We start from the raw sequence: 21,647 nt of genomic DNA, 5'->3' as shown, positions 1-21,647 counted from the left end.
TAGGTCATAGCAAGTTAGGTTGAGGAGAAACAGATAAAGGGAGAAAGAAGAAAGAAGAAAGAATGTCCAGAGGAAGCAAGAATAGGTTAGATGTATTTCTTGTGCCTGAGGGAGAGAGGAAGAAACAGGTTCAAGACACTGAGCACCAACTAGCAGCTCCTCTGGGTACTCTTAGCCAATAGGACTAGCACTACCACAAAGGCAGAGATGGTACACATCACTCTCATCTCCACAATGGCCTAGAAATAGTGTCAGAGCAAGGACTTTCTTTCTGTTCATCAACATATCATTGGAGGCTCAGGGCCGGTGTCAGCCTATTCTCTTCCGTGTCTATGTAAACTAAGGTGTGGGGCTGATTCCCACTCTGGAGATGGTTACCTGGAGGACTCTACTTGAGGGGAGGTAAGGGAGAGAGAGAAAGAGAGATACTATAATCTAGACAGGACCATCCTTCCAGTCAAGCCACCACAGAATATTCCAGACATGTTTGATTGCTAAGACTTTGACTCCATGTCTCAGTTTCCCGGGCTATCAGCACTTATCATACACTATGCCTATCACACTCTGCCCTGTGACATGAAATGTCACAGTCACACTCATTCTCTGAACTGCAGGACTGCCACCATGTCCTCAAGATAGGTAGTCATAACCACAGTCGAGGCCTCTCCTCTAGACACATACCCATGCCTGTACACAGGCCTGAGTTCATTCTCACTCTGCATTTCTCTCTTTCTCTCTGTGTCTCTGTTTGTTTTTCCCTTTTTCTTTCTCTCTGTGTTGGATACAGGATAGGAGGGAAGGGTTGGAGTGAAAGGGAGGTCAGGCGTATTCTGTGCATAGTATGGACAGATACATGTGGGAAACCTAGAGAACTGACCTGGACAACTGCATTGGCCTCTTCTCCAACAAGGGCCAGTCAGTGAAAGATGGGCAGCGCCTTCCCTCAGGGAGGAACACCATGGAACCGAGGCACCATGGTGGGTGGACCATGGCTTTCCCATTCTCCTGTGTAACTGTCCCACTGCCCAACCTTCACCATGTTTCCAGGGAATCTCTAGACTTGGACCTAGCCCTCACTGGGGCACTAGGTCTTCTCTCTTATCCAGAAAGGAATCTCCCTAGTATCATCTGAGGCCAAAGAGTGCCAGGGCTCAAGAGCCACATGTAGCCTGTGAGAATGAAGCCTAGAAGAAAAGTGTGGGAGAAAGAACATAGAGGTGGTATTGGAGAGAACAGATTGCACCGAGCCAGGGTAAATGTTTGGTAGAGGTGACAATAAATTCTCCTTGGCCAACTGTGTGCCAGAGGTGACAGAATTTTCTCAGGGCAAGAACAGAGGTAGGGTAGGTGTTTGTAACATCCTTAGGCCCTGGTTAATTCCTGCCTGCCTCCACATTCTCTTCTCTCCCTTCTACAACTCTCCTTGCTGGTGAGAGATGATTTGACAGCCAGCTGTTCTCACCTTGCCCTTGTTGGCAGTGGATAAAAGGTGTGTGGGCTATGTAGGACATTGGTCACTCCTCAGCTTAGAGAGATACATACATAAAGATGTGGCCTGTAGTGCAGCGTGAAGGGCTCTGAGTACAGCACCTAGTTGTGGCACACCAGCAGGCTCTGGAGAAGCCATCTTCTGCCCTGGCAGTACCACGCTCCAGTCTGCAGCCTCAGTCCTGGGAAAGTCTTCCCGGTATCTGAAACCAAAATGCCTGTGCCCTTGCTGCGAGAGAAAGTAAGTTTCCAAGAAGTGGCTCTGTAGCCATGTTTGCAGTTCAGTTTGGGTTTGTAGCAAAGTAGTTGTTGGGAATCTTCACATCTCAATCTCCTGAGCAATATGGATCACAAGTATGAGCCAGCAGCACCTGGCTCAACTTTCAACTATCAAAACTGCAATGAATTTGTTACAGATCTAATTGACTTTGATTGTTCCCTGAATTGGGGTGTCTTCCATTCCTCAAAACAGAAGTGTTAGCTCCATTTGAGCAACTGCATAATCCTGAGTTTTGTCCTGTGAAGCTTGCTGATGATGTTGGGGTGGTTTTCGTTCCTTGCCATGCAGCTGATGATCTGGCAATCTGTGGTTCCTAGATCCAAGATAACTATGGAAGAAAGTGACTCAAGAGGGAAAATAGTGATGCAAAATAGAGCTAAGGAGGTAAAAAGGAAGTTAGTCTGTCAGTAACTGGTACCTTCTTTCACTACTTCATCTTATTTAGAAGAATCTTCCCTTTGCTCAAAATATTCATGCTATATATGTTATCCATCTGTATGTGACATAGCAGTTATATTGGTTATCAGATTGCCTATTGCTATGGCACACTCTTTATATATAGGGTTTGATACTAGCTCTCTCTCTCTCTCTATATATATATATAGATAGATAGATACATATATATAATATTTTCTTGAACCCCTCATGTACTGAGGGGCATCTGGGTAGGTTCCATCTTTTAGCTATGGTAAATTATGCTGCAATAAACATAATTGTGCTGGTAGCTTTAGTATGGTCTTGTTTCTGATCATTTGGATAAATGCCCAAAAGTGGGATTGCTGGGTCATAGGGGAGCTCTATGTGGAGTCTTTTGAGGAACCTCCATACTGCTTTCCAGAGTGGTTGAACAAGTTTACACTCCCACTAACAATGCAGTAGGGTTCCGTTCTGGCCACATCCCCTCCAGCATCTGTTGTTATTAGAGTTCTTGATTATAGCCATTCTAACTGGGGTGAGGTAGAATCTCAGTGTTGTTTTGATTTGCAATTTCTTATGGTTAGAGAAGTTGAGCATTTCTTCATATGTCTATTGGCCATTCTTATTTCCTCTTCAGAGAAGTTTTCTTTAAGTCTTTTAGCCCACTTATTTATTGGGCAGTTGTTTCTTTGAGGATTTGTTGTTGGGGGATTTACTTTTTTGAGTTCTAAGTATATTTTAGATCTCAGACCCTTGTCCATTGTATGGCTAGTAAAGATCCTCTCCAGTCTGTGGGCTTTCTGTTGATCTTGCTAGCTATGTCTTTTGCCATGCAGAAGCTCTGCAACTTCATGCAATCCCATTTGTCCAACCTTTCTTTGATTTGTTGTGTTTTTGAGTCTCTACTGCGAAAATTTTGGCCTGTGCCTATGAGACCTAGGGTTTCTCCTGTAATGTTTTCAGGATGTCTGCGTTGACTTTGAGGTCTTTGATCCATGTGGAGATGATGCTGGTGCAGGGTGATATATAAGGATCTAGCTTTAGTTTTCTACAGGTGTTTAACAAATTTTGTCAGCACCATTTACTGAAGAGGCTGTCCTTCTTCCATTCTATTTTTTTTAGCTGCCTTATAAAAGACTGATGGCTGAAGGTCTCTGGGCTCATTTCTGGGTTTTCAATTCTATTCGATTGATCCTCAGATCTGTTCTTGTGCCAGTACCAAGCTGTTTGGATTCCTATCGTTTTGTAGTAGAGTTTGAAATTTGGTATTAATATTCCTCCAGCACTATTCTTTCTGTTAAAGATCATTTTTGCTCTTTGGAGTCTTTTATTGTTCCATATGAATTTTTGGGTAGCTTCTTCTATTTCATTGAAGAATGAGGTTAGAATATTGATAGGTATCACATTGAATTTATAGATAGCATTAGGAAGTATTGCCATTTTCATGATGTTGATCCTTCCAATCCAGGAGCATGAGAGGTTTTTCAACTTCCTAAGTTCTTCTTCTTTGATTTTCTTTTTTAAAGTTTTCATCATAGAGGTCCTTCACTTTAGTTAACTTAATTCCTAGTTATTTTAATTTTTGTGGGGCTATTACAAAGGGAGTTGATTTCCTGATTTCAGCTGCACTCTTCTCATTGTTTGCATGCAGAAAAACCATTGTTTTTTGAGGATTAATTTTTTTTTTTGGGTCCAGTCGTGGGCCTGAACTCTGGGCCTGGGCGCTGTCCCTCAGCTCTTCAGTTCAAGGCTAGCCCTCTACCACTTGAGCCACAGCGCCACTTCCGGCTTTTTTTCTTTTTTTGCTTATGTGGTGCTGAGGAATCGAACCCAGGGCCTCAGGCATGCAAGGCAAGCACTCTACCACTGAGCCACCTTCCCAGCCCCTGAGGATTAATTTTTTACCCTGATATGTTGCCAAAGTTTTTAATCAGCCTGAGTCATTTGGGAGTGGAGTCCGTGGGGTTCTTTAAATACAAGATCATGCCATCTGCAAAGAAGGAGAGTTTTACTCCATCTTTCCTTAGTTGGATCCCTTTTATGTTTGCATCTTATCTTCCTGCAGTAGCTAGGCATTCTAATACTAAATTGAAGAGAAGTGGAGAGAGTGGCATCCCTGTCTCTTTCCTTAGTTAAGAGGAAATGGCTTTAGTTTTTCGCCATTAAGTATAATGCTGGCTGTGGTTTGTCATATACAGCCCTTATTGTATTGAGGGATGTTCCATGGATTCCTACTTTTTCCAGAGCCTTCAACATAAAGGGGTGTTGGATCTTGTCAAATGCTTTTTTTGCATCTATTGCGATAACCATGTAGTTCTTATCCTTGCTCTTGTTGATGTGATGAATTATATTAATTGATTTGTGTACATTGAACCAGCTTTGCATCCCTGAAATGAATCCTGTTTGATCGTGGTGTGTGATTTTTTGGATGAATTGTTGAAGTCGATTGGCCAAAATTTTGTTGACAAGTTTTGCATCGATGTTCATCAAAGAAATGGGTCTATAGTTCTCTTTCTTTGATGTGTCCCTGCCTGGTTTTGGGATGAGGGTTGCGATGGCTTTATAGAAAGAGTTCGGTAGTAAACTTTCTCTTTCAATTTCATAGAAGAGTTGGAGAAGTATTGGTGTGAGTTCTGCTTTGAAGGCCTTGTAGAATTCCACTGTAAATCCATCCGATCCTGGGCTTTTCTTAGATGGGAGGTGTCTTATTGCAGTTTCTATTTCAATGCTTGATATGGGTCTGTTAAGTTGGTTTAACTCATTTTGGTTTAGTTTTGGCATGTCAATATTTGCTAGGAAATCATCCATTTCTTCCAGATTCTCACACTTATTAGCATAAAGATTTGAGAAGTATTCCCTTATAATGTTCTGAATCTTGGTTGTTTCCATGGTGATGTTTCCATTCTCATCTCTGAGTTTATTTATTTGGGTGTGTTCTCTACTTTTTCTGATAAGATTTGCTAAGGGTCTGTCAATTTTGCTAATTTTTTTTGAAGAACCAACTCTTTGTTTTGTTGATTCTTTTTAGTTTTTTTTTGGATTCTAATTCATTCAATTCTGTTTTAATTTTAATTATTTCTTTGTGTCTACTGGATTGGGTTTTAGCTCTTTTTCAAGGAGGTTCAGATGTCTCATTAATTTGTTGGTTTCAGATCTCTTCAATTTGTTGATGTAGGAACTCAGAGCTATAAACTTGCCTCTGAGTACTGCCTTTGCTGTGTCGCACATGAGCTTGTAATTGGTGTGCTTATTTTTTGTTGAATATCATTAACATTTGAATTTCCTTTCTAATCTCTTCCATGACCCACTGGTGTGTTGTTCAGCTCCCTGTATTACAGGACTTTCTTTGGTGGCTTTTGGTGTTGAGTTCTAAATTTTATTCCCTTGTGGTCTGAGAGAATGCAGAGCATAACTTCAATGTTTCTGAATTTGGACGTTTGTTTTGTGACCTAAAATGTGGTCTATTTTGGAAAATGTTCCGTGTGCTGCTGAGAAGAACATGCATTCTGATGCTGCTGGGTGAAATATTCGGTAGATGTCTGTTAAATCTAGTTGATCTATGCAGTTGTTTAGATCTGTGGTTTCTCTGTTGTGTTTTTGCTGAGTTGATCTATCTAGTGGGGATAGTGGTGTGTTAAAGTCCCCAACAATTAATGTCTTTGGATCTATGTGAGATTTGAGGGAAAGTAGTGTTTCTTGGATAAATTTGGGTGTTCCATTGTTTGGTGAATAGATATTTAGAATTGTAATATCCTCCTGAAGGAGAGATCCTTTTTTTTTTGGTCCGGTTGTGGGGCCTGAACTCTGGGTCTGGGCGCTGTTCCTCAGCTCTTCAGCTCAAGGCTAGTGCCCTACCACCTGAGCCACAGCACCATTTCTGGCTTTTTTCTTTTTGCTTATGTGGTGCTGAGGAATCGAACCCAGGGCCTCAGGCATGCAAGGCAAGCGCTCTACCACTGAGACAACTTCCCAGCCCCAAGGAGAGATCCTTTAATTAGTAAGTAGCGACCTTCTTTATCTCTTCTCACTAATTTTAATTTGAAATCTATTTTATCTGATATTAGGATTGCAACTCCCACCTGTTTATGGGGACCATTTGCTTGGTAGATTTTATTCCAGCCTTTCACTTTCAGAATATGTTTGTTTTTATTGGCAAGATATGACTCTTGAAGGCAGCAGATAGAAGGATCTTGCTTTTTAATCCAACTAGACAGTCTATATTGCTTAATTGGAGAGTTAAGTTTATTAATATTGATAGGACTGGAGATATTTAGTAGTTTCTGCCATGTTATCCAACTTCTTGGGGGCTGTACAACTGGGTTCTTCCTGTGGTTCTTTGATTCTCAGTTTGGGTGTGCTTTCTGGTCTTTATTGTGCTCTTGTTGGTTTTGTATGTGTAGGACATCTTTAAGTATCTTTTGTAGGGCTGGTTTGGTGGAGATATAATATTTCAGTTTTTCTTTGGTATGGAAGGTTTTTATTTGACCTTCTGTTATGAAGGAGAGTTCAGCAAGGTATAGTATTCTTGGTTGATAGTTGTTGTCTTTAGGGCACAGCACACATCATTCCAGGCTCTTCTTGCTTTAATTGTCCCTGCTGAGAAATCTGAGGTTATTCTAATTGGTTTCCCTTTTTTTTTTTTTTTTTTTTGTCGGTCATGGGGTTTGAACTTTGGGCTTGGGTGCTATCCCTGTGCTCTTCAGCTCAAGGCGAGTGCTCTACCACTTGAGTTACAGTGCCACTTCTGGTTTCCTAGTCGTTTATTGGAAATAAGAGTCTCACGGACTTTCCTACCCAGGCTGGCTTTGAACCATGATCCTCAGATCTCAGCCTTCTTAGTAGCTAGGATTACAGGCAAGAGCCACTGATGCCTGGCTGGTTTCCCTTTATAGGTGATTGATCTTTTCTCCTTTAATGTTCAGCTTTAATGAGCCTTTCCTTGGTCTGAATTGATCCTGTATGGATTATAATGTGCTGGTGAGATGTCCTGTCTGTTCTGGTCTATTTGGGGTTATAAAAGCTTCTTGATCTGAATAGGCCTATCCTTTTGTATCCTCTAGTAAGATCCTGTTAAGTAAATTTCCTAGACTACTAACTTCTGTCTCTAAATGCTCCTCTATACCCGTTATCCTCCGATTCAGTCTTCTGATGGTGTCTTTTAAATTTTGAATAGATCTATTATATTTCTTGGATTTGTCTTGGAAATTGTATGTTCTATTTGTATAATAGCTAGGCTATCTTCAATCCCAGAGGTTCGATCCTCTGCATGGTCTAACCTACTGTCAAGACTTTCTACTTTGTTTTTTATTTCCTTTCCTTCTAATTGGTCAGCTTTGATGGATTCAAATTCTTTGTTGGAGCTTTGTTTTAGATCTTGTATGGACTTCTTTACTTCTTTAATTTGGTGTTCAGTGTTTATTCTCCAATCCCTTAGTTGATCAGTTATGGTTTCATTCAACTCCCTTTCCTTCTGACTGGCTCCATTCAGCATTCACTTTGTGATCTCCCTGGATTCCTTCAGTTGTCTGTTTATGGATTCCATGAATGCCTCTATTGATAATTTTGTCTATCCTCATCTTGCTCATTCAATTCCTGTATTACTCTTTGATTAGCTTCCTCACATTCACACAATTCCTGTATTAATCTTTGATTAGCTTCCTCATGCTCATGAGATTCCTGTATTAATTTTTGGTTAGCCTTATCATGCCCATGAAGTTCCTGTATTAATCTTTGGTTAGCCTCATCTCGCTCCCTATCACGATCACACTGAGTCCTTTGCAGGTTTTCAATCATTTCATTCACCATGTTTACCAGTAGTGTTTGTAGAGTCTATTGGGAACTCTCATCTGGATTATTCATTAACTGTTCTGTCACCTGATTATCATGAGTGGGAGTTGAGATAATTGGACTTGCCATTTTTCTTGTGTGTCTCTGGCTTATTCTGCTCATTTAGGATGAAAGTAACACAAATTTCATGCTAGAACACTATTTTAAGACAAGCATCAACCAGAGTCTTGTAGTAGTTGCACAATCAAAATGGCTGCAGATACAATCTAGTTCAACAGATACAATCTATTCAACAACTATGGATTAATGGGCTAAGAACATCAAAGAGGGATTCAGCAGACCAGAAATTAATAGGTTTAGGGAGAATTGTGGGGAAAAATAGGATTAGATGGATATGGAGAGATAAAAGGAGAGTGAATTTAACCAAGTCCTAATCTCAGAGAGGGAAATGGATAGGACAGAATGAAAGGATAGAGATAAAGAAACAAAAACTGAAAAAAATACAAAAATTTAAATTAAAAAAATGAAATACTTAAAAATTATGTAAGTATAAAGAAATAATACTGATAGAAAAAAAGGATAGAATGAGAGGAGGAGAAAGATAAAAGGGAAAAATGAAAAAGAAAAAAATAAAAAAATTAGAAATGGAATACTTAAAAATTATATAGGTAAAAAGAAATAATACTACTATTAAAGAAGTTAAACCTAAGAGGTTGTGAATTGAATAATCAATTTCTGAATTAAGTATGTACACAATGAAGGATAAGGTCTAATAATCAACAATGGGTATATATCTGGAGATGAGTAGAACAGCAATTAAGTCATGCCAAAAACAAACAAAACCAAAAACAATTATCAAAAGGTTAAAAGAGACTTAAAATACACACACACACACACACACACACACACACACACACACACACACGCACCTAAAATAAAAATTATGAAAGAAAAAATAGAACACAATTTTTTTAATTAAGAAAAAAATTAGGTAGAAAAAGATTTCTTTGATATTTTGGGGGGAGGGGAGGGAAGATCTTGTATCTCCCCTGTGTCTGTAACCAGTCCCTTGGTGGAATCTCTGGTTTGCTTGTGGTGTTTGGTTTTCCTGTGGCTTGATTGGTTTCTTAAGTCAGTTTGTTTGAGCAGGCAGAAAAAGCTCTGCCTTACCCAGGACTTTGTGATTCTCCTCCCAGGCTAGTTCAGTGGGAGAGAGATCTGCTTTGAGTATCATCACAAAAGAGGGAGATGGCTGTTTCCTCTAGGAGTTGCTGTGACAAGGCTAGGTTCTGGGTAGGGTTGACACCTATCAACCAATCAGTAGCTTTTCCCTGAGGGGCTAGTTCCTGAGACACTCACAGAGCCCAGCCTGGAGCCATTCTCAGGATTTATGTTTACTGAGTTTCAATTGTTTGTCTTTTACCCCTCCTGCTACTCCAGTGGGCATGCTGTTTAGGATGCAGTGGGGAGGGGCAGCCTCTGTTTATCTAGTGAATAAAGTCACTCCTCGGGGTCAGAGCTTTCTCAGCCTGAGAAGGGCAACTTTCCCATGTGTGGAGCTGAGCCTGTCAGGTCAGGTCATGTCAGGTTCCTGTGACCTGGTGAATGGCTCCTATTTTTCTTCCAAGGCCTGAGTTGGAGCTAGCAGCTCAAGGGGCCTTTGTGAGATTCAAAGATGGAGTTCTTCTCTGTTGGTGGGGAAGGGGCTACTTCCCACCACTGCTCTGTGAGAAGGAGTGAGAATGTCTTTGGATTACTCACATTGGTTTCTGTCGTGGTCTGTGATCAGCAGGATGAAGATTTCTGCTCCTTGTCAGTTCTTGCTGGTGGTGAGTAGAATCTGCTTCCAAACCACATCCGGTGCCTTTGTTCCAGGCTCTCTCTGTTGATATGGCAGCCATAGCAGCAGCCAACGCCGCCACCACCACGGACACTGGGAAGTGCTCAGATCTGTCTCTTTGACCAAACTGCCTGGATATTTCCTCTCTGGCTGAACTCTACTACGATGCCATATTTGATGCGATTCTCTAGCCTAGTTCTGTTCACTGGAACACTAAAAACTGCTTTCTATGTGACAGCTTGTTTAGCCTCCAGCTTCTCCTCTATCATCTTCCTCCAGTATCTCCCTCAGCATTTCTTAAATGAAATCACTTCACTATGATTTTCTGAAGTCCTTTATCTAACTATTTACATGATTTACAACATATACTCTGTCACACTTTCTGGTTTTCAAAGGAATTCATGTGGGAAGTAGTTTATCATTGAAAACATGAATCTGAGTTGTGAAATGAGTTTATTTGGGTACACCAGAAGGTAACCACTGCCAAATGGAAACCAGAGTAGCCAAAGAGCAAACCAAATTGAGTACACTTGCAACAAAAACAAATATATAGAACAATATTAAATCCTCTGTTTCTGTTGAGGAGGGGCAGGTGGGTTGGTTTATTATCTTAGCTATGGTGGTAATGCTGCAATAAACATAGTTGTGCTGGTAGCTTTAGTAGAGCCTTGTTTGCGATGGGTTGGATAAATGCCCAAAAGTGGGGTTGCTGGGGCATAGGGGAGCTCTATGTGGAGTCTTTTGAGGAACCTCCATACTGCTTTCTAAAGTATATTCCTAATCTTTTCTTTTTAATTTTTTAAATTATTTCATTTTATTTTTTGTTGGTCATGGGGCCTGAACTCTGGGCCTGGGCACTGTCCCTCAGTTCTTCAGCTCAAGGCTAGCACTCTACCACTTGAGCCACAGCACCACTTCCAGCTTTGTCTGTTTATGAGGTGCTGAGGAATCAAACCCAGGGCCTCATGCATGCCTGGCAAGCATTCTACCACTGAGCTACCTTGCCAGCCAAAAACACTGTTTTTTTATATGATTTATACTAATTTATATTGTTTACCAAGCAGTAGAGCTTTAAGAACACTACCTGAAAAGCAAAATAAAACTGGTTTATTATTTTTAATATGATGATTTCACATCAAGTTGCTGTAGGATGCTATTTTGTAAAGCATGGAATTTATTAGGTTGAGGGGAATACACTGCCACTTCCTCTTTTATGCAAAACTTTGTCTTTGAAGATCAGACATTTAGACTGAATGATTGCTTTTGGGCCTGGTCTAGTCTCAGGGCTTGGTGCAGGAATTTAGCCTAAAACAATGGCTTTCCATACACATACATATATATTCCTTCCTTCCTTCCTTCCTTCCTTCCTTCCTTCCTTCCTTCCTTCCTTCCTTCCTTCCTTCCTTCCTTCCTTCCTTCCTTCCTTCCTTCTTTCCAGGATTTGCCACAGTCTAAGTTCCTCATTCAGGGTGACTTGTGGGCAAGGAAGACAGTGAAGTTCTTCAGCATACTTGATCTACTGCCATCCTTTGGTGAAAATGTGAATTACAGAGCAGTTGATTCACCAACTTTCACAAAGTTTAAAGAAAATGCAGTGAGTCAATCACTTGAGTTGCACCCATTCACCTTGAGGTTTTACCACCATCTACCTGCATAATTTTGACAGATTTCCTCTTTTAATCTTGTTACCTAAAGCACTGGGGCAAGGTCTGTGCCTCTATTGTAGCTTAACCACAGCCCAGCACAGAGCCCAGTGCTCCCAGTCACCTACCATCCATCTGCTCTCTCCTCACACACTATGCTCTCTCCTTGTAGATTTCTGATTCCTCTACAACCACCATCACAGCACCTCTTTCTATGGACCTGCAGAATAAAAGAGAGAAGCTGAAGGAGATGGTCCTCCACTTAGTAGAAGACATCCGCCCCGAAATGAAAGAGGACATCTATGACCCCACCTACCAGGATGAGGTGGGCCCCCCACCGAAGCTTGAGTATGTGTGGAGAAACATCATCCTCATGGCTCTGCTGCACCTGGGAGCCCTCTATGGGGTCACACTGGTGCCTGGCTGCAAGGCCTACACCTGGCTCTGGGGTAAGCAGCTCCCATCCTGAGCCAGTGCCCAGGTTTTTCCCTGTCTTTAATGAGGTGTGGTCCCACATAGGACAGTGTCCCCTCTGCTTTCCCAGCTGTTTTTCTGGTACCTGGGAGGCTGGCTGAGCTGGAATAGAGCCTGATGCAATTGGGATCCACAGAGGACATCATCCCCTCTCAGTCTGGGTTTCCAGCCATTTGTCTTTGTTTCCAGGGAGGCTGACTAGTCTGGGAGTGGAGTCTAGTGTCTTCTCTCCAGAAGACAAGAAGAAGAACAGTCCAATGTAAGGGGATTAGTAGGTAGCTGTCTTGGATGGTACTAATATAGGACTGGTCAGTGAGGAGATAGGTACTACTGCCACTTCACTGTACTTTTCCTATTTACAGGTGTAGTACTGCATGTGGGAAGATGATATCAATCACTACATGGCCAGGCCACATATCACCTGGGTCTCAATTCTAGATCTCCAGAATTGTGGCCAGAACTTTTGTTAGGATATTACTGATCCTATGGCACTCCTGGGGATCATGAAGGACAGCGTACAATGAAGGAGATAGGGGATGAGGAGAGAAAGCTGTTTAGAAATCTATTCTTGCTTCAATAGAGGAGGAAAACTTATAACTGGTGCCTTCTATAACCACAATCTATTGTTTCAATATGATTTCCCAGCATAAGTTACAAATTGTTAACAAAGGCCTCATCCTATCCTCCCAGTGCCGCTAAACAAAAGGATATGCCAAGGGACCCTTCACCCCCTAGAGATCATGTGTGGCACCTCCTGAGCCTGAAAGCCTTCAGGATGGCAGGGAAGGAAGGCAATCCTGAAGGCCTCCAGAATTCCATTCGTGGGGTCCTCCATTGTCAGAGACAGATAATCTAGTTTGAAACATGGCTTCGCTTTGACTAGCCCTGTAACTCTAAATAACATAGCTCTTACTTCATCTGTTTCCAACTGTGACATGCAGTACTAATAGTATTTACCCTGTTCAAGCTGTATGGTAAATATGAGAATATAAGCATGTGAACAATTTTAATAAAGTTTGAACCATTATGCAAATATGACAAGGTAGATGGCTCTTTATGGAGCCATATTGCCTGCTATAATACTGAAATGGGGTTGTACCGATTGGCAATGGAAGTGGAAGGCACTTTCAATTGAGCAGTGTCTAAATTTCTCTGACTAGTATATTCAGTACACTTTTGGAAATGATATTCTGCCTTGAATACTTCAGGAAAGTCAGGTAAAGGCCAAAGAGATAGAACTGTATTCCTATGGTTTGACAATTACAGGTGAATGAGAGACTTATTCTTTGTTTGTTTTGTGCATTCTTATCTCCTGGGATTCCTTAACTTATAGGCACTGTTGGAAGCAGAGGGTAAGTGATGAGCATAGATTTTCAAGTGGTGAACCGTTAGAAGCCCAAGACCAAGGTATTCTTTTTTTGGGGTCCGGTCTTGGGGCCTGAACTCTGGGTCTGGGCGCTGTCCCTCAGCTCTTCAGCTCAAGTCTAGAGCTCTACCACTTAAGCCACAGCGCCACTTCCAGCTTTTTTCTTTTTGCTTATGTGGTGCTGAGGAATCGAACCAGGGCCTCATGCATGCAAGGCAAGTGCTCTATCACTGAGCCACCTTCCCAGCCCCAAGGTATTCTTAAGGTTAAAGTAAAGCAAATCTTCTCCAAAAGTCTACAGAAGCTGGCTCTGGCATCACAGGAGTGCTTTGACATGCCTCCCCTGGCTGTACCCCCATCAGGTGGTGACTCTCCTACTACTTTATCCTGGCAGCTTTTCTGTGCTATGTATTCAGTGGCCTGGGCATCACAGCAGGGGCTCATCGCCTGTGGAGCCACCGGACCTACAAAGCACGGCTGCCTCTGAGGCTCTTCCTCATCATTGCAAGCACCATGGCATTCCAGGTGAGCAGCCGGCAGGGCTCAGCTCTGTGTCTCCATCCTATCAACGTTCCAGGATGGAGTGAAGGGGACTGGCACCTGGAGAGGAGTCCCAGCAGGTCAGACATGGCTTTGCCAGTCGCATCTGGTCACTTCAACTGGAGTCACTGAGAAAGAAATAGAGAGGAAAGGCTCACCAGGTATATGGTCATTTTCATCCAAGGTCTATGTTTTATGAACCAGCATGACCATTGTGGTTCTTCAGAATAGAGGACCATAGTATAAAAACCAGGCCCTGACCTAGGCTTCTGGGCCAGTCGGTGGACCCTAAATGTAAGGATGACTATTTGAGGACTCAAGATAATGGAATTAACGATGATGTTAATGGTTGTCATTACTAGTTGTCATTACTAGTCATGGTTGTCTATTACTAGGGTGAACATAGCCAAACACTGCTGGCTAGTTACTCAATAGGCTGTCATCTAAGGATCAGTTTGAAGCCAGCTTGTGCAGTAGACTCTTCTCTTTAATTAACTACCAAAATCCCAGAAGTGGAACTGTGGCCCTTGTAGCAGAGAAAAACAGCCTTGAACAAAAAAGCTAAAGGACAGCAGCCAGGCCATATGTTCATTCTCCGTGACCAGCTCATGTGTGCACTCACTCATATACACATGTATATACATACACAAACACACACAAGTGTATACTTGTGTAGCAATGATAATGTGCCCAGCACTATGGTAAAAAGCTAATACAGATTGAATCATTTACTCTCTACCTAGGTCTTAGGTGGTAGATGGCAGTGTTATGCCTACTTTACAGATAAGGAAACTGAGTCACCAAGAGGTGAGGTAGACTAGCCTTATTAGGGATGCCAAGCTGACTAAAATAAATACTGAGATTGATTCTGTCAACAAGCTTTTAACAGAAAGATTAACATAATTAGAGAAGGAGAACTCTCCCAGCTATAGTTATTATGTGAGGCCTAATTTAGAGAAGAGGGAAAAATGAACCCAAATTTGTCTCCACTGTTTTGGCAAGATCTGAAGGGCTCACTACATATGCCTAATCATCCCTGCCTGCACAACTTCTTCTTGAGGCTCCCAATGTCCTCATGAGGCAAAGGGAAGGAAGAAACGTAGTGACAATTTTTGGAGGGATGGATAGACTCTAACCAGCTAAGGACTTTGGAAATGTGCATATGGTCATGATTACATAGTTACTGTGTTGGGTACCTATCATGTGGGAAAGCATCAGGATGAAACTTCTTGAAGTTTTATCCAGAGAGCAGCACCTTTGGATCCATTCCATCTGGCTTGTACGCTGTGCTTAGAGATTTCACTCCTAAGAGTACCCTTCTCTTCATCATAGCCTGATGAAGAATTGCAGTTCTTGGCTAATGAAACTCCTTGTGTGCTACCAAATAAACTTCAGGAATTATTAGTGCTATTCCAGGGCTTGGGACCTTGAAGTTGAGTTTCCACACTAGTGTCAGGAGCAAATGTTGAGAAGAAGGCCAGGCCCATATGACTTCTTGGGAATCAAAGTCCTGGGAACTGTGATGTTGAGCTCAGAGCTCTGGGCCCTTGCACACATCTGGGAACTCCAATCCTCCCTAGAGGGCATCTCTCCTAAGGCCTAGTTTTCCCTTCTTTTCCATTCAGAATGACATGTATGAATGGGCCCGAGATCACCGTGTACACCACAAGTTCACAGAGACTCATGCTGATCCTCACAATTCTCGCCGTGGCTTCTTCTTCTGTCACGTGGGTTGGCTGCTTGTGCGCAAACACCCAGCTGTCAGAGAGAAGGGTGGTTTGCTGGACCTGTCTGACCTCAAAGCTGAGAAACTGGTGATGTTCCAGAGGAGGTGAGGAAGGGAGGATAGCACTGGGGTGTGGCCTTGGAAATGTGGGATTTAGGGAGAATAAATCTCTCTTAGGACATGTAACATACCTGAATAATTTCCTGACTCCATATTCAAAATTTCAAAATGGTCATTTTGACCATTTTTATGATCTAAAAGCCCAAAGCCATGTTTCATTCTTCTGTTCCTTTCTCTCTGAGCTATTTTAGTGAAACCAATTAAGTACTATAAATTTCACTGAAGTAGGATAGTCAGAGGCAGAAAAATGAATGTGACTGATGTCTTTGAGTTTCTAGTACAGTAGAGGGCTAGGGCAAGTATCAAAAATGACCATTTTACAAAGGAGAATATTATCTGTACAAAAGAAAAGAACTTGGCCAGTGAGGAAAATGAGGTCAAGGTGCATGAACAAAGTATGACTGAGCTGACCTACATAGAGAGACCATTATGAATATGGGTAGATAGTTCAAACAGAAAGAAAAGCATGAGCTAACACATCAAGCAGGTACCTGAAACAGTCTTTCTGCTTGAAGTACAGTATAACAGGGAAAAGGACTGAAAGGTAGACACATATAGCTCCAGTGGGGTCTTTGATATAAACTTAGGATTAATTCAGTCATCAACAGGGAATCAGTCATCAAAGATGTTCCAGCCTCATGTGTCTCTGTCAGTTATGTTTTGGAGAGGCCACTCCAGAAAAGTGAAAGTACCATTCAGGCAGAGAGATGAGAAGTGTAAACACAAGATAGATGGTAGGTAGGGCTCAAGCCAGGGAAGCAGTGGCAGGATAGGAAAACAGTTTGATGTAGAAATAGTGATATCAAACAGAAGATGTGACTGAGGCACACAGGCAATTGATTCTCTTGTGATGTCAATGGCTTTTGTCTACATAGGACTGAAGGAAATAGGGCCTCCTGAAGGAGAGAGTTGCTGTGATCACAGACACTGAGTGTACGTCCTGAGGAAAAAGCAGAGGAAAGAACTAAGGGGTGGTAACAGGAAATGAAGGCATGACATTTACCATGCTTTCTGTCAATGACACTGCTGAGCAAGAGAAAGGTGTCCATAATTTGGCTGATGTGGCTGTGATGTGTCTCTGCCTGTTTGATCAACATGACCTGTAGTCTCCTGGAAAGGAAGGATGCTACCTGTGTACCAGTGGCTCAGGTCTGTAATCTTAGCTTCTCAGAGGCTGAGATAGGAGGATAATGGTTCAAAGGAAGTCTGTGAAGACTCTCATCTTCAATGACCCACAAAAAGCTGGAAGTAGAGCTATGGCTCCAGTAGCAGAGTGTGAGCTTTGAGCCCAGAGACAGTACCCATACCTTGAATTCAAGCCCTAGAATCAGCACACAGAAAACAACAACAAAAAAATAAAACAAAAAGAAACCAAGACACTTAAAATCAAGATATGATATTCTCCTTGTCCTTTGCATTCCTAATAGGATGATCTTAGAATATTTATTGAACACATCCATATAGCATTACTTGAAAAGTGAGAGGACAAATCTGTCTTCTCAAAAGCTTTTCCACCTATACCCTTTGGCTTGTTTACCTGTGTGTTCACAGGGTAGGAGGGAATGCTAGGCCAGCCCAGAAAGACTTAGCAATCCAAGTTTGGGAGAAAATGCTCTGTCCATCTCTCACTGTGTGGTCTCTCATGTAGGTACTACAAGCCCAGTGTCCTGTTAATGTGCTTCATCCTGCCCACACTAGTGCCCTGGTATTGTTGGGGTGAAACTTTTCGACACAGCTTGTATGTTGCTACTTTCCTGCGATACGTTATAGTCCTCAATATGACCTGGTTGGTGAACAGCGTTGCTCACCTCTATGGATATCGCCCTTATGACAAGAACATTGAGGCCCGTGAAAATGCCCTGCTTTCACTGGGACTTCTCGGTAAGTGAGCAGTGTACAACATGACCACATTCAGTATTTGGTTAAGAGCTGGCAATATCAGCTAAGTTTGTTTTTCAGACATTTTGTGCCCTAGATTTTTGACCACAAAACTAGTGGTTACAAAATGGGATTGTACTTGAAAGTCATGCAACTTTTTTTTTTGGGGGGTCCGGTCGTGGGGCCTGAACTCTGGGCCTGGGCACTGTCCCTCAGCTCTTCAACTCAAGGCTAGCACTCTACCACTTGAGCCACAGCGCCACTTCCGGCTTTTTTCTTATGTGGTGCTGAGGAATCGAACCCAGGGCCTCGAGCATGCAAGGCAAGTGCTCTACCACTGAGCCACCTTCCCAGCCCCGTCATGCAACTTTTTGCAAAAAAAAAAAAGTGGAAAAATAACACCTTCACTAGTTCCAGGTTTCCAAATCCATTTCCAAATGGCATGCCTATTGAACCATTATAAGCTTTCCTTTCTTTAGTCACCTCTGGTTTAGGCTACAGTCTTGTTTTGGGCAGGTGATACATAAGTAGAATAGTCAGGACAATAGAGAGGTCAATGAGTATTTTATATTTACTGATTCTGTAATATCAGCAAGGTTGATACACTTCAAGTATGCTACTGTGAAAGTATGTGTAATCTCCTTGCTATGATTTCATATGCTTCTCTCAGCCCCTTCCATCATTGTATGTGTTCTAAATTTGATTCTTGTTTGAAATAAATCACCTAGGCTTCATGGTTCTTATATTTTCCTTCTTCTTTCTTTCTTTCTTTCTTTCTTTCTTTCTTTCTTTCTTTCTTTCTTTCTTTCTTTTTCTTTCTTTCTTTTTCTTTCTTTTTTGTTCTTTACCAGTCTTAGGGCTTGACCTCAGGGCCTCTGCACTGTCCCTGAGTTTCTTCTGCTTAGAGCTAGAGCTCTACCACTTGTGTCATACCACCACTTCCAACCTTTTCTCAGTAGTTTATTGGAGATAAGAGTCTCATGGACTTCTCTGCCTGGGCTGTCATTAAACCACAATCCTTAGATTTCAACCTCAGAGTAGCCAAGATTACACGCATGAGCACCCAGCTAGTTCTTAAATTTTTCTGAACAGAATAATTTGTACTGAGATGTGGCCAGCATGATAAATAATTATAATGACTGCCCCCCAATCTCAACTGCCATATGACTGGTCTTTGAAAATGACTGCCAATCTCCTACTTGGTCTCTATTGCTACTCTCTCTATATCTGCTCTTTGCTGCATTTTATCCTACCCTGTCTCTCCTACAGCTCTGTTTCTTGCCATTCTAATTCTTCTGCTTCTTGAATCATTGCACTCAGTCAATTTATTTCTCTCTGACCACAATGGCCTTCCTTTAAGCCTACACTGCCTTTTCCTGCCCAAGTGCCATACATGATCCTCCTCCTATTCAATCTTCCTCCTATAGGCTTGATGGATGCACACTCAGAGCTTGGCTGTGAATACCAGTTAGAAAGTTAGCAGTCCTCTGTCAGTATACTTAGCCTTGGTCTTATCTTACCCCCAACTCACAGCCTGCTTCTTTCATACTAAGGACTACCTATGTACAGAGTAATGACATACTTTCAGTGTCTTAGCTGGTGGCTTACTTGGCAGGACTGCATCACTAGCTTGCTATTTAGATCATTCTTAGTCCATATGGGGCACTTTTGTGGATGTTATGTACTCAGTGTTTATTATTTACTCTATTTTAAGAGTGTCTCCTTATGTATCCGAGACTGTCCAGAAACTCACAGTTGTCTCCAGTGCTGGGATTACAATTGTTATCAAGGAAATCCAGTTGGTGAGATACAGAGAAGCCACATTTGGAGAGATGGAGTTGGGAGTCTTTGTTAGAAAGCCAGGCTCTACCTGGTGGACTATTGTCTCAAAGACCACCATGGCCACTGCCCACCCCCTTCCCCAGCACAGAGTTTACACCAAGCTTTTAAAGACAAAAACCACTTGCTTGGATACAGACAAAGCCCCAACATCAGCAAAGCACAAGGAACAGCTTCCAGGGGCTAACAAACATGATCTCTGCATATCCTCTAAATCAGACACCTCTCTTTGCTCTACCTACTGAGCGAGGCATCTGCAATTCAAAGGAAGGTTTGTTTACCTGCAGGCCTGTGAAGCTGGGTGGACTACCCTTATCACCTGATAATGCACCAGGTTAGGTTGTGAGAACAGGGTGACTTGCTTAGACTTTGTCTTTCCATTACTTCACAACCATGAACTGGATTATACGGAGATATATTTATCCTCAAAAGACATTTAATTTACTTATTTATTTGTTTATTTTTCATTTTTTGTCTGTCATGAGGCTAGAACTCAGGGCCTAGGCATGTTTCCTGAGCTCTTTTGCTGAAGGCTAGTGGTCTACCACTTTGAAACACAGTACCACTTCTGCCTTTTGGATTGTTAGATGGAGATAAGTCTCAAGAATGCAGGCTTTGAACCATGATCTTCAGGTCTCTGCCTCCTGAGTAGCTGGGATTTGAGGTGTGAGCAACCAGCATTGGGCAAAACCATCTTTGAAGATGCTTCTTAAAGAACATTCATTCCAAGAGTTTTAGAACCTCTCAGGATGAAGGAAATCTCTAAGTGTTTTCAGAAGGGTTCTGTTTGTCAGCACCTCTCATTCTGGGCTCAAAGGCCAGAAAATTAGTAACAAGATCAGCCCACTGTAAACCAGTAATGGTTGAGGAATCTCTACTCCCTGTCTTGAAGCAGAATAACTCAAGGAAACTGAATGAAAGCAACTCAAATATGGTAATTCGAATCTTAAAAATGCTCTCTTTGCTTCAACGAGAAGACAACTGAATGCGTTCTTTCCTGAAGGATACATTTGTCACCCAAGGATTCACAACTGTGTGACAGGATGTCCCAAAATGCAGATAGAAGGGTGTGGACTTGTTTCAAGGATAAGAATTTGTTTGATTGGAGGATGCATTCTTACCTGGAAACTCATACAATGACACCTGGTGTGGTTAGAACAAAGACAAAGCACCTGGCTTTCCATACCTTAAATTCAGACCCCCTGCCTGCACCCAACAGCTCAAGGAACAGGGTATCTCTCTGGGTGTCTCCTTGTGTATCTGTCTCTCTGTTTCTCCCTGTGTGTGTGTGTGTGTGTGTGTGTGTGTGTGTCTATGTGTCTGTGTTCCTATGAAAGCATCCACACTCTGCTACAGTGGGCCCTTGCCCTTCTGTTTGTCTGCTTTTTATCTGTGTGCCTGCTTGTTTATTTACTCACTAAAGCTCTGCCAAGTTGTTTTTTCCATTGTGACTTGTCAAGAAATTTTTATTCTGAGATCTAAGTCAAGGACCCTAAGTGAAGAGTTCCTATATTTAGAGGGCAACTTCACTAAACCTCACCCCTGTCAGGTGAGAGTCTGACTTCTGGCTGGTGTTCACCATGCTCCCCTGCCCAGTGCCCTCACAAAGAGCATGACCTCAGTGGGGTTGGTGTGTTGCTTATTCACAATCCCTCTTCTCCCTAGCTCCCTCCCTTCCCCATTAAAACACATGCACATATGCACACAACCTGTGAGATCTCAGGCCCATACTACCAAATTTCTGACATTATAAAAGGTATTTCCTGTATTTTCTCAGAAGAATCTGCTTCTTTATTGATCCTCTGAGAGATGAGTTTTTCTCCCCCCAAAAAACTTGCAATCCTGGGAATCTGAGTAGAATATCTCAGCTCACTACTAAGGATGCCACTGAGGGCATCTGTTTACAGTATAAGACACTGGGTTTGCCATTCATGCAATAACAGCAAGATTGTTCAAGGTTCAGAGGACCTGCTAGGTAAGAAATGTTCAAAGATGACTAGATGGCAATATGCTGGGTTCCCTAACTGCTCTCCTTGCTTCTCTTCCAGGTGAAGGCTTCCATAACTACCACCATACCTTCCCCTATGATTACTCTACCAGTGAGTACCGCTGGAGCCTCAACTTCACCACATTCTTCATTGACTGCATGGCTGCCATTGGGCTGGCTTATGACCTGAAGAAAGTACCCAAGGCCTCCATCTTGGCCAGGATTAAGAGAACTGGAGATGGAAGCTATAAGAGTGGCTGAG

At 42.2% G+C, this 21,647-nt stretch overlaps 1 protein-coding gene across 1 annotated transcript; it reads left to right on the top strand.

The window, feature by feature from the left end:
• Positions 1-1,702: 1,702 nt before the first annotated feature.
• Positions 1,703-21,647, top strand: LOC138807939 (acyl-CoA desaturase 3-like). Its single transcript, XM_069993812.1, has 6 exons — positions 1,703-1,729; positions 11,628-11,904; positions 13,690-13,820; positions 15,461-15,666; positions 17,330-17,562; positions 21,447-21,647. The coding sequence occupies exons 1-6, from the start codon at positions 1,703-1,705 to the stop codon at positions 21,644-21,646; spliced, it is 1,074 nt and encodes a 357-aa protein (XP_069849913.1). The 3' UTR covers position 21,647.

The sequence above is a fragment of the Dipodomys merriami genome, unplaced genomic scaffold (assembly GCF_024711535.1).
Source record: "Dipodomys merriami isolate MVZ:Mamm:240054 unplaced genomic scaffold, mDipMer1.0.p SCAF_102, whole genome shotgun sequence".
NCBI classification, from domain to species: Eukaryota; Metazoa; Chordata; class Mammalia; order Rodentia; family Heteromyidae; genus Dipodomys; species Dipodomys merriami.
This window is presented reverse-complemented; position numbering and strand designations above follow the sequence as displayed.

What these genes read in the sequence shown, in the direction of transcription:
- LOC138807939 (XM_069993812.1), top strand. Translation starts at nt 1,703, where the DNA reads ATGCCTGTGCCCTTGCTGCGAGAGAAA. An exon ending in TGCCCTTGCTGCGAGAGAAA is followed by an intron (nt 1,730 to 11,627) that starts GTAAGTTTCCAA and finishes CTCTCCTTGTAG; the next exon opens with ATTTCTGATTCCTCTACAAC. An exon ending in CTGGTGATGTTCCAGAGGAG is followed by an intron (nt 15,667 to 17,329) that starts GTGAGGAAGGGA and finishes TCTCTCATGTAG; the next exon opens with GTACTACAAGCCCAGTGTCC.